Here is a 13,179-nt window from a genome sequence, read left to right on the forward strand (position 1 = left end):
GCATAATAAAGTGGAACACCCTTTTCAGCAGTTTTTCCCTTAACTGGGCTCAACCTGAACACGAATTATCCCAGGTCTCTGAGATTCATGTCAGTGATTCATAGAGCCCCAAGACACGATACCATCCATGAGTTTCATTATTATTGTTTTTTTTTTTTACCTTTTTGACACAAAAATCCAATTTGCATAATGATTTGGAACGCAGTGTAGTTATCCAGAGTGTTGTTGATTTCTGGAGATTATTTTTTTGTTCTTTAATTCATGCAGTCCTCATATTTGAAGTTTAATGATGCTAGGCTAGTGCTAGGCTAGTGTATGTCTATGGTAGCTAGTAGCCTGCATTAAAAACAGTCTGACCCGCTCCACAGAGCACCTGAGGCAAATCACTTTTAACACCAGACTAACCATATTTTGAGGGACTATTTTCTAGCAGATCACTCCGCCGCTGCGTAGCTTATACAAACACAAAGCTGATGCTGCTCAAATATAAGTTATTTTAAATGCAAAATGGTTACAATTATTCTATCGACAGACATATATATCAGGTAAAAATAACTCATCCGATAGACGTGAGGGTCTGTTTTATGACAGATCACACACACAAAGCAGCTGAGAGTTTTACTGTGAAAGATTCTGACAGAAGAATATCACTATGACAAGAGCAGCAGGTTTAGGCCGATTAAAGTCAGAGTCATATTGTGATACATGCCAACAAAAATCATGAGAAGAGGTCCATAATATATTAGGTCCATATCGCCCAACCCTACTTGTACTTTAAGGTTTCTGTGGTAAGAAAATGCATCTGGTTGGTCTGAAAAGTTCCTTGTTTAAAAGTTTAAAGAGGGGGTATTATGCTTTTTTCAATCACATAGCACCAGTCTATAACACACTACAATGATGACGAAACCTTCTGTTGGTCTGTAAATGCAGTAAATTAAAATAACTGCCTTGTATAAAATTGCTCTCTCAAAATGGCTGTAGTGAATGTCTTGAAATAGGCCTCTGTCTCTTTAAGAACCTCTGACCCTTTCAGACACGCCCCCTCCACACGCTGTCTGTGGCATCAGTGGGGAGGGGGTTCTGCTGAGGAGCAGTGGTTGGTTACTCGGCTGGTGACAAAGGTCGGAGGCGTCTCCAGGAGGGGGGGCGTTCCTAGGAGGACTCAGGCAAACCTATCCCTAAAATGGCTGCCATCAGAGTTTTTACAGATTACTCAAAAATACGTGAATGTGCCAAGGCAACACTTCATGCATGTTTTTAATGAGGGAATGACATAATAACATTTAAAGCTTGAAAAAGTCCATTTTGCATAATACCCCCCTTTAAAGTATACTTTATACGTTTTCTGGTGGAAACGTGTGGTGGGTTTGATATCAAAATGTCAATCTTAATTTAACTAATTTACTTCCTGTAATTACATAGTCTTATAGCTGTGTTTCAAATATGCTATTTTTTTGTGACGGGCCAAAAAATCACCGCAAATAAATATTGACGGCAGCAACAGCGCGGCTCAAACTCGGCACACGCAACAAGTCTGTTTTTGAATTGTCCCTTTATTCCGCCGCAGTGAGAGCTCATTACTTAAGAGTCCTTGTCCAAACAGTGAGTGCTTGTTTCCATTCACTCACAGCGGAGAGAACACGCCCGCCGTACGGACACAAACAGGTGTCTCCCGAAAACAACGCCCACATTTTCCATCACTGGAGCCGGAGCAGGTGTGAAGCTTAACCTCCACTGTTTCAATCATTACAGTGCGGTCGTTAGTGTTAAAACAAAAACCGTGACCAGTTATGGAAAAACAGTCAATAAATAAGTCAGTCTAGCCTTATTTTGTTCATGATTTACTCTTTATGTTCGCCTTGTTTTGACACAACTGAACTGATTGCTTTTGTTTCTCTTTTTGTGCAGCCCTGTTCACTTTCAGAGCTGGGTGTTATGGCAAAACATTTCTGGATTTTTGATACAATATCCATTTTCTACTTTTACTAATTCATGAAATAAAGACTCCAAAACAAGCCACTCCAGTCCAATGAAACACACAATATGGTTTCTAAGCTTCACTCCAAACAATACTGCTGTACATGAGGCAATAGTCCACAGACCTGCTGATTAGAAAGCACCATGACCTACTCACTTCTTACTTTTTCTACACTTATACGGCTCTTCACAATGCAAGTAGAAGCTCCATTGACTTGAATGGGATTTTCCAACGTTCTACTGGTCATTATTTTCTGATAGAGGACCTCTGAGAAAAATAATGACCGCTGCCAATGGCAACGGAGTTCGTGCTTGTAATACAGTTCTTTCACATCACAACTACTACATAGTCAAGGACACGATCTCTGTCCCCGTCACTGCGAGAGAAGTTGGGGAATCACTCGATCCGCCGTTCCTCCTCTCCAACTGCACCTTCAACTAAGTAGCTAGCAATAAGTAGCTAGCCTTGCTGCTACTAGCCTAGCCACACTGCCTGGAGTCATAACAAACGTTGCCAAGCGATGCGCAAACCTTTGGGAACTATTTGCCACGGAAATCATTAAATAAACTTTTCGGCCTTCATGAAAGTGTTTATGTTGTGTGTGTTCAGTCGGTAAATGGCCGTATAATAAGCGGGACAATGTATAGAACGCTGGTCATTATCGGGAAAATAAGTACCTTCCAGTTCGCCCTGTCTGTACTTATTTTCCCGATATGCATTATCCCTTCCTTAATGCACGCGAGTTAACATTAGAATTCTCACTGGCCATGGTATAACACAAATAATGAATAATGTTTCATTCATTTGTGTTGTGAACGCCATGTCTCTGGGATCTTGCTCTTCGCATAAAATGAGTTACCTTTTCTCTTTCAATCCCTTTGCTCTGATCCTTCCCATCCATCTAAACGGGACAGCTAGAAGGTCCCAGGTTCGATTCCCACCTGGACGGGGCCTTTCTGTGTGGACTTTGCATGTTCTCCCCGTGTCTGTGTTGGTTTCCTCTTCCACTGACGAGTATGTTATGTCCGCTTGTCTCCTTTCTCCTCGGATCTTCATCGCTAGAGCTGCACGATTTTGACTAAACAAAACGACTTGTGATTTTTCTGATATTGCAATTCGATTTGCAGTTTTAATATTTTATATAAAGCATTGGTTTTATTTTTCATGCAACAGAGCTGCTTATAAACTTCTAACATCATGGTTCTCAGTTATTACATTGCAGCTTCATGCAGCAACAAGATACTGATCTGCAAGAGGCAAAGAGGCGTTTAATGGAGACGTCATAAAAACATTCTTGTCATTTTTATCTTCTCTAATAAACGTGGCGGTGTCACACACTTTCTCGGAATATCTAGCTCTAGATAGTTCCAAAAAAATTGGGACCAGGCTTTAAAGTTGTTTTTAACGTGTCTAAAGTCCAATGCTTTTCAATGAGGGACCAGCGGCGATATGGAGGTACTACAGCAATGGCGGAGCAATGGCGGAGCAATGGCGGCCCCTAGTGGCCCCTAGTGTTGTGGCCAAAAAGCAGAGCACTCAGCGGCCATTGAATGAGACACGCGTACGACGACGAGCCGAGGCAATGCGGTTTTTTTTGTGATTAAATTATATTTCCGTGACTCCGCCCTGTCCGCAGGTCGCGAAACACTTGTTTCATCAATGGCATCATTGACAACAGAAAAGTGCATCACCTACTGTGACATATGGAGGTGTTTCACTGGCGCCACTGGCTCCAGCAGAATACGGGAAGGTCCAGTTCGTGGCCATCTCAGTCTCCTGACCTCAATATCAATGTCACGGTGGCACAGTGGTTAGTGCTCGTGATTCACAGCTAGAAGGTCCCAGGTTCGATTCCCACCTGGACAGGGCCTTTCTGTGTGGAGTTTGCATGTTCTACCCGTGTGTAAGTTTCCCCTACCACTAAAAACATGTACAACAAGAGTGTGGGACAACGAATGTACATGAGCTGTCATCGATGTTACAGGGGACAATAAACAGTAATAAAAACTGGGGTATATAAACTTTTGATCAGGGTCATTTTGGTACTTTCTTTTTTCATTATGGTTTAAAAATAGCAAACTCTGTTGTTTCACCATAAATGGCTTCATTTAAAGGGACTATACAGAGTTTAAAAATGTTGAAATTAAGTATTTTCCTCCCCCTACATGTTCCAGCCATGTCCTAATGTGTAGAATGAGCTCAGACCTGTTCACCACAACTGCCTCTAAAATCCTGCACTGTCACTCAAAAAGTTTTACTTGGGTCCGAATTGCCGTCATGCACAAGCTTGATATAGAAAGGGCAGTTACGCCTGCAGTTAGGACCTGAGGTGGCAGTAGTGAGTATAAAATGGCTAACTTGCATCTAGCCCCTTTAAGTTTGTTTTATCTTTCATATTCTTTGAAAAAATAGTCAAAAAATAAAAAATGTATATCAACTTTTGAGCACAACTGTAAATGAGACGTAAAACGTGTGTGTGTGTGTGTGAGAGTGAGTGGTTCGTTAGAAGAATGACACAAAATAAATCTTTCATTGCCTGATGAAATGCTGAAGCTAAACCAAAACTAATACTATTCCAAATCATGTTCATGCCTGTACAGTCCGTTTCTAGTATTTTCCTTTCCTTACAGTCTCATCAATATTGGATTAACGTGCAAAACATTCAAAACAGTAAAAGCTCTCATGCAGCTGCTGTAAAGGACATGTTCCCTCTCTAACACTCTGCTGATGATGCTCTGACGGCCCCCCAGGCTGACGCCGCCGCTCGTCTCTCCCTCCCTCTCTCCGCTGCAGAGGTTGTACAGTTATGCAACGGCGGTCGTTTCGACGACGTAATGCCTCTCCTCCGGGCTGCGTCGCCATGGTGACCCGTGCAGCAGCCTCCTCGTCGGCCCGTGCTTCCCCTTTCACATTCGCTCTGCGCCTCGCATTTGACTGGCAAATCACTCGCGGCGCGCTCCAAGACTCCGTGGCCGATCTCTGGCTCAAAGCTTGACTGTGGGAACAAACTGCACTGGAATTCAAGACACGGCGCATTAATCGAATGATGTAATAAGTAGTGAATTGTTTTACGCTTCACTCGGGCATTGAGAGGTTTCGATGTTGACTGTGCTTTTATGGCGATATTTTACAGTGGCTTTTCTTCTTTCTGTTGGATAAACTTCCCCAAAATTCTATAGAAAGATAAATAAATCGTTAAGGAGTGTGATAAAAGCATGGCTCTGTTGTAAACCAATATGATGCTAACTTGTCTGTGAATCATTCCTATGAAGAGTTAGCCATGTTCCGTTGAAATAAATAAGTATTTAAACCAGGGGTGCCCAGCTTTTTGTCTCCGAGGGCCAAAATGAAAAAGTGCCTGTGGGTCGTGGGCCAAAGACGGCGATGTCACGCCTGAAACACATATAACTGCAAATAATAATAGTTACTTTATTGTAGTTTTCTGTAAACATTTGCATTTGATTCTATCTATCAAATAACATGCTATATTAAAAGAAATGTTAACTCTGGCAAAAGCCTAGTTTTAGAAGAACAAAATCAACAATTGTAGCAATATAGTGCAAAATGTAAACGACACCACCTGCATCTACAGGACCTATAGTGACTTTACCTCATTCATTTGTTAAAGGAACAGGCCACCGTTTTTCCATACTGAGATATGTTCTTACCTGAGCTTAGACCAGACAGGTACGTATCAACTCGTCTAAGCTCAGCATGAACTAATCTCAGCCTGTAAAAATGGTGGCCTGTTCCTTTAACTCAAAGAAAATGCCACATTAGATCATTTTGAAACCATTTTGAAAGTCCTTTTGTTGAGGTCAACAACCTTTGCAATTAAAGTTTGAAAAGTGGGAAATTTGATGCTACAACGCTTTGTGATAAACACCACAACAGTGTTTCCTTAACTTAGCGAAAGGAGTGAAACAGCGCCCCCAATCTGACGATGGTGGCCAAACAGTGTACTGCATCCATATTTACCATTGAGAATGAATGGGAGAGAGTTCATATTAACCACACTCAGCGCAAAAGTAGGTCACTCGCTGTCAGGCCAAGAGAATTGTTTGTTTGCACCCCTGATTTAAACGGTATATGTGGCTGAAAACAAGCAGCTGTTGGATAATCGCTATTAGCTTTACTCAGAATGTTTAATACTTCACCGGAGGAGACTTTATAAATGAGAGACCGTTATAGCCCTGAAGCTAAAGGTTAATTTGATGTTAACAAAATTATGATAAACAGGAAGTGGTCGTTACCCTGCACTGGCCAACAGCAAGTCTGCCCTGTGTTACATTGGCATTAACTGATGACTGTAAAGCATTGAATAAATCCAGATTTGACTGGTGTCATGAAGCTACAATCTCAGTCTGCTGCCTTAAACAGGTGCAAGTGTCTGTTGGTTGAGCACAATGGAAATGTTTAACCAGGTCGTGCCACCGTGTCCTCGAGTGTCGTCTTCTCCTCGTCCTGCGCTCGCTCTGACCTCGGCCCCTCCTTCCTGTTTATCCTGGATATTATTATTTCATGAATCTCCATTAAACATTTAGAGTTTCCACTGACTGCAGGCGCAGGCTGACCCAGAGTGCAGCCACCAAAGACACACTAACATCAATACAGCCATTTCAGACCGTCTGTTGAAATTTTGTGGAACATTTTGTTTGTGTATGTGCTTTTATTTTGAGATTTTACTGAGCTTTGTCATCCTGCTCGGTGCTGCAGTGTTAGCACGCAGAACCTCTCTGTCTGTGGAGTTTACATGTTCTCCCTCTGCTCCACAAAAACAATTATCAATAATGCACAATAAGTTTTCCTATGGGGTCAGGACTCCCCTGGAAATGACATTCCTAATCTTAGTGGGACTTTTCTGCTTAAAGGGATATTTCAAGATTTTTGACATAGGGCCTCATTTCCTAGTTATCCAGAGTGTTGCTGATTTCTGGAGATATTTTTTTTGTAATTCATGCAGTTCTTATATTTGAAGAGTTTTGTGGCGCTAGGCTAGTGCAAGGCTAGCGTATTTTTATGGTTTCAGCTAGCCTGCATTAAAAACAGTGTGACCCGCTCCACAGAGCACCTGAGGCAAATCACTTATAACGCCAGACTAACCATATAAATGTCTGAGTGGATAGAATAATGTTAACCATTTTGCATTTAAAAGACCTTGTATTTGAGCAGCATCAGCTTCGTGGTTGTATAAGCTATGCAGCGGCGGAGTGATCTGCTAGAAAATAGTCCCTCAAAATGCGATCATTCATGTGATGCAAGGTCAGTTATATTCAAAAAAATATTCTATGGACACAGACATTTATATGGTTAGTCTGGTGTTATAAGTGATTTGCCTCAGGTGCTCTGTGGAGCGGGTCACACTGTTTTTAATGCAGGCTAGCTGATACCATAGAAATGCGCTAGCCTTGCACTAGCCTAGCGTCACAAAACTCTCCAAACATAAGAACTGCTTGAATTACAAAAAAAATATCTCCAGAAATCAGCAACACTCTGGATAACTAGGAAATGAGGCCCTATGTCAAAAATCCTGAAATATCACTTTAAATATACAGTATGTCACATAAAAATCAAAGCACCGTTAGCGCTTTCACATACAAGCAAGAATGTCCGGGATGGGTTCAAACTTGGGCTGGGTTTCTGTGTGGCTTTGTGCACGGAATATTATAACTTCCTGACGACTGTTTACACTCTGTGTTTTTATTCCTCGGGAGAGCTACCCCGTCATGTTGAAATAAATAAACATTTGAACAGTACAAGTATGTTTTCTCAGGATGTAAATACTTCACCAGAGGAGACATCTGTGTTTATCGGTGTTTTAGCCCTGAAACGATAATTCTTACTATTTTTATTTTGCTATTTTGCTTTGTTAAATGTGGACAGATCAGGAAGTTCGACTAAAACCTTCCGTGCAGAGCCTGTAGGATCGCTTCTTGGAACTCCTCTGATTCTGCATCACACATAGACTTACTTTGTCAAACAGGTTATCTTCTCTCCTTGGCAACAATTCAAACCTCAGTATCGGTTTGTGGCTTTAAGATGAGAGCTGATGCTTTAACACAGGGAAACAAGTGAGGTGAGATGTTTTATTTATTGTCACTTGAGAGAAAATTTATTTTTTGAGGGAGACCTGGAATAAAAGGGATATTTCAGGATTTTTGACATAGGGCCTCATTTCCTAGTTATCCAGAGTGTTGCTGGTTTCTGGAGATATTTTTTTTGTATTTCATGCAGTTCTTATGTTTGAGTAGTTACCATAGACATGCGCTAGCCTTGCACTAGCCTAGCGCCACGAAACTCTTCAAATACAAGAACTGCTTTTTTTTTTTTTTTTACAAAAGAAATATCTCCAGAAATCAGCAACACTCTGGATAACTAGGAAATGAGGCCCTATGTCAAAAATCCTGAAATATCCCTTTAAGGCACCAGTGGCATAAATAAATGTTGTCTTTTTCATGTTTCTTGTATCTACTCCTGAATTCTGTGTCATCCCGCTCTGTCTCCTGTTTAAACATTCCGGTCTGCTGTGGCCTGGTGTGGCCTGCTGTGGCCCGGTGTGGCCTGGTGGCACATGCACACATGCAGCCCTGTTGGTCCTGTGACAGTGACAGGTGGCACCGCATGCGTTTCCCTCGTCTCCACCTTCATCTGTGTGACAGGCCGGGTAAACAAGGGCCGCAGCTGCACTCGAGCTGAACTTAGTGACTCGGCAGTGCAACATTAGTAAACAAGATAAGATAAAATAAGATAAGCTTTTTTGATCTCACAATGGAGATGCACTTGTTACAATCAGCTCTCAGACACATTCAGGATACACAGGAAATGTGCAAACAATTCAATAGTAAATAGAGGTTTCTTATAGGGCCCGAACCGATATGGATTTTCGGGGTCCGATACCGATATAAAGGCTGATATTTTAAGTAATTTAATTTGATGTTGTTGTTTTTTATCTCTTAAATGGCCTAAAGTTAAACATTTATTATTATAGTAAAGGTTTCAATAATAGAAATATATAGAAATATCGGTCGACCGGGTTTTTCATAGTGCTAAATCTGGTGCAGCTATGTTTCTAGTGTACCTGTACATTGTCCTTTCATTTAAACTAAACTAAACGATTATCGGGTATTTTGATTGTCTGATGCAACACGGATATTTTTGGCAAAATTTTAGAAATGTCTCATCTATAATTCTGTGTTTGAAGCTTCTAAATATGTCAGTGTTGAACTGTTACAGCAGGTGGCGCTGAATATTCATGTTTAGCAGGTTCTTCAAAGGAAGCTGGTTTGAAAGACAAAAATCTATAGATTCTAAAACAAAAAATGGCAAATCTCTGTCTCTTATGGTTCCGAAATTATACACAAAAGTTTATAGATACAGACGGCATCTCTGGAATCGCCCATATATGGTCATGTTTGAAAACAGTTAAGGGGGAAAACAATTTGGAGAAAAATCTAAACTTTCTCTTATTGTTTAAAACTACTTTAACAAATGCTGAATTATGAATATAGTTTTCTACTAAATAAAGATACAAAGACATGGAGAGGAGCAAAGCAACAGCCCATAAATACATAAATAACGGAGAATGCTAGCATGATGCAACACCTGAGCATCATGCTAATGCTAGCGCTAACTAGCGCTAGCTACGACTGCCGTTTTTTCACTTCTACTTCTGCTGTGATAAAATATCCATATCTAGCCATCTGTATCTATAACATAAAATATGTAAAATAGGTGTACATACAAACAATTTTACTGCGATGTTTCTCCTCTCCCCTGAGGCCTAGGAATTTGTGTTGTATTTTGGCCGATAGCCGATATTGAAAATATGCTAATATCGGCCGGGCCCTAGTTATATATACAATGACTACCAAAGACTTTAATAAACAGCATAAGGTCATGCGGGTGGAGTGGCTGAAGGACAACGAGATCATCGACCCGGCCGAGGACAGGAACTTCTACATCACCGTGGACCACAACCTGATCATCAAGCAGGCGCGTCTGTCCGACACGGCCAACTACACCTGTGTGGCCAAGAACATCGTGGCCAAGCGCAAGAGCTCCACCGCCGTGGTCATCGTCTACAGATTTCCCATCAACCAGTGCTCCTCCTGTGACCAAAACAGTGAAGATGGCGGCCGCGACACAACGATCTTTCACAAAGGAAAGAAAAAAGAGTGGTGCGCACTGAATGGGTGCTGCTGCCGGATGCTCTCTCATCGAATGCAATTTCTCCATCTGTGAGATCAATAAAGTACCATCTTATCTTATCTTATGTAAAATAAACAGACTATAATAAAAGTCAGTATTAGCAGTGCAGGTTTACAGCAGGTGGTTGATAAAGTGACACTGATACAGGGATTATTGCACGTAGTTTTGCAAAGGGGTTATTGCACATGTTACTTCAGTCTTATTGTACAGTCTGACAGCAGTGGGGATGAAGGACCTGCTCCTTCTTGCACTGAAGGTGTCTCAGTCTTCCACTGAAAGAGCTGCTCAGCTCCTCTTCAGTCCCGTGCAGTGGGTGGGAGGTGTTGTCCATGATGGAGGTGTCGCGTTGATTTACCTCATTACCACATTTACAAAAGTAAAATCTCAAAATTGCAATTGGAAGATGTTGTGTGCGAATGGGAAGCATTGTTGTGTTTGTTTGGGTAGTAGTATAATAAAGTTCTGTCATAAATGTGTTGAAAACAAAATAAAATAGATTGAGCAGACCTGAGCCAGGGCTAAACCAGGACTTACTAAACCGGTTGTAACTCGGACTAAACCAGGACTGAATAAGAAACTAGAGTTCTGAGACAAAGAGAAGAGCTCAACAAGGCAGTGACAACAAACAGCACCTGTCGTTTATAACCAGCTGCAGCTTGGGGGGAAAAACAAAGAACAAAAATCTGCTCAAAACATGTGTTGCTTTCTGTTGTTTTCATAGACTGTAAAAAATAATGGACAGCTTCTCCTCACTCCTCCCCATTTACCATAATGACCACGGACGTGGGGGAAGTCATGGCGGATTTACAGACTCCCCTTCCCCAGCTCTGACGAAGCATGTTCCTAAAAAGGGCATAAGGGCGGGATCTTCACTGTAGACTCGGCCCTTGCGTGACGTGTAGCTCGCGCTGCTCCAATGCTAACAGTCCGACCCTCATTAAGTACGAGAATTCTAAAATTCTTCTTACGAAAACCAGCCTGGTTTCTTAAATTGTGACTGACCCAGCGTTATCCCAGGAGGAATATCTAGCCGTAGAAAGTGTTTAAAAAATAGAAACCATGCGTTAAAGTTGTTTTTAAGGTGTCTAAAGTCAATGGGGCACTAGCGGCGATATGGAGGTACTACAGCAATGGCGGAGCAATGGCGGCCCCCAGTTTCGTGGTCATAAAGCAGAGCAGCCAGCGCCCATTGGTTGTTTTTAGGACACATTAAATCACATGCAGCCCGCGGGCCTTGACCTTGACACATGTGCTCTACAACAAGAAAGTGAATTGATTACCAAAGCGTGTAGCGACGAAGACGCCTGTACATGTGATAGCATCCTGGTAACGGAAAGAAAACCGCTGAAAGTGTTCGCTAGCATGTATTGGCCTTCACAGACAAAAGACAACTTGGTAAAGCACATTGAGTTTGTAATGATTAGAAGCAAAATAAGGTCAATAAGGTGAAGGTACTTTATGTTATGTTTATGCTTAACGCGCTCACTACAAACCCCCAGCTGCTTGGCCACACACCGACCTGAACTAACATGTGAAAAACAATGCCTCAGTTGTGGACAAAGAAGACAACAACCTCTTCCAAGGAATTAGAACTATCTCGCAATGGTAATTACTAGGGGTGTAACGGTACGCTAAAATTGTATTCGGTTCGGTTCACGGTTTTGGAGGGCTCGGTTCGGTTAATTTTCGGTACAAATAAATAAGAACTAACAAAATTTTTCTTTTGAAAAGCTGCCAATACACAATAGAATTCTTGCATAAAATAAATAAAAGTGACCCATTTGGGTGATATTTTAAATAAATTGCACTCTTATAATGAGAGTTACTGTAAACTCATGAGAACCATGTGGATTCAACTCAACAAAAAGGCCACAGTGAACGGCTTTTTACTCTCGTCTACTCGCCAAACTACTGTCCTGATACTCTAGACTCACCAGACACAGTAAGAAGAGGGTTTAAATGAGAGTGAGGCCCAGAGTCTGCGCAGAGAAAACATGAGAGCTGCGCCCGGGACACAGGTGACATGATGCAGCCGCGGAGGAGCCGCGCATGAGGCGAAGCGAGCACCGGGAGACAGACGGCCGAGCGGGATACGAGCGGAGAAGCACTCGCGCTTTGGAAGAGACAAGGGGAAGGCGGTCGGTCTCTCCTGCTCATTCACTTCACCAGACTACTCCGTTTTGGTGTTATATGTGGCGAAGTAGGCGGAGAGTGAGTGCGCGCTGGAAGAGCCTGTCCCCGTAACAACAACGCGTATAGGAAGAACCGGCTCTGAGCGCTGGTGTAACTTTTTGGCTGAAGTGCGGACGTGACGGGATATTGTAGCGAGGCTCAAGACTTTTAATCAAATACTTAAAGCCAGCGCCTGTAGTTTCTCTCGGCTACTCATGCAGCTTCAATGTACGTCACTCAATAGCGTCCGTGCGGAAACTCGCGTAGGAACTTTGTTCCGCGGCACTTAATATGACGCTAATAATAAATTTACATTATTTAATGAAAATAATACACCGAAACGGTACGCAAGTGGACCGAACCGAACAGGCCGAACCGAACGGTTCAATACATCCCCGTGAACCGTTACACCCCTAGTAATTACACAGTACAAGGTGACACAAGCATGACATAAACTCAGCAGGTTTCACCACATTAATGACGACGTTCAGAAATCTATGCTGCATGTGTTTCTGCGTCTGGCAGGAACTCAATGGAATGTTCCTTTATTTCCCCGACCCATTTGCTGTGTTTCTTCTTTCAGATTGGCGCCTACGACCAGCAGATCTGGGAGAAGTCAGTGGAGCAGCGAGAGATAAAGGTAAGGAAGGCCCCGACACACCACAACGCTGAATTCTCTTTGTTTTTAAATTTTTGCTTTGCCATTCCGTTTCTTTGCCTTTGTCTGTACATCTCCCCCCGGTCTTAATCTTTTCTTTCTTTCCAGTGTTTAGTTTCTTTTGTTTTAACCTTCTCCTCTCTGCCTCCTGACTTCGGTTTCT

The 13,179-nt window shown here is 42.2% G+C and overlaps 1 protein-coding gene across 2 annotated transcripts in view; it reads left to right on the forward strand.

The window, feature by feature from the left end:
* LOC306982942 (protein PHTF2) overlaps positions 1-13,179 on the forward strand; it is a 99,652-nt gene that overhangs the window by 49,005 nt on the left and 37,468 nt on the right. For both annotated transcript variants that reach the window (XM_079582593.1, XM_079582594.1), the window contains exon 4: positions 12,942-12,998. In XM_079582593.1, the coding sequence (XP_079438719.1) occupies positions 12,942-12,998 (57 nt within the window). The remainder of the gene's footprint in view (positions 1-12,941; positions 12,999-13,179) is intronic.

Source organism: Gobius niger (assembly GCF_951799975.1).
Source record: "Gobius niger genome assembly, chromosome: 2".
Classification (NCBI taxonomy): Eukaryota; Metazoa; Chordata; class Actinopteri; order Gobiiformes; family Gobiidae; genus Gobius; species Gobius niger.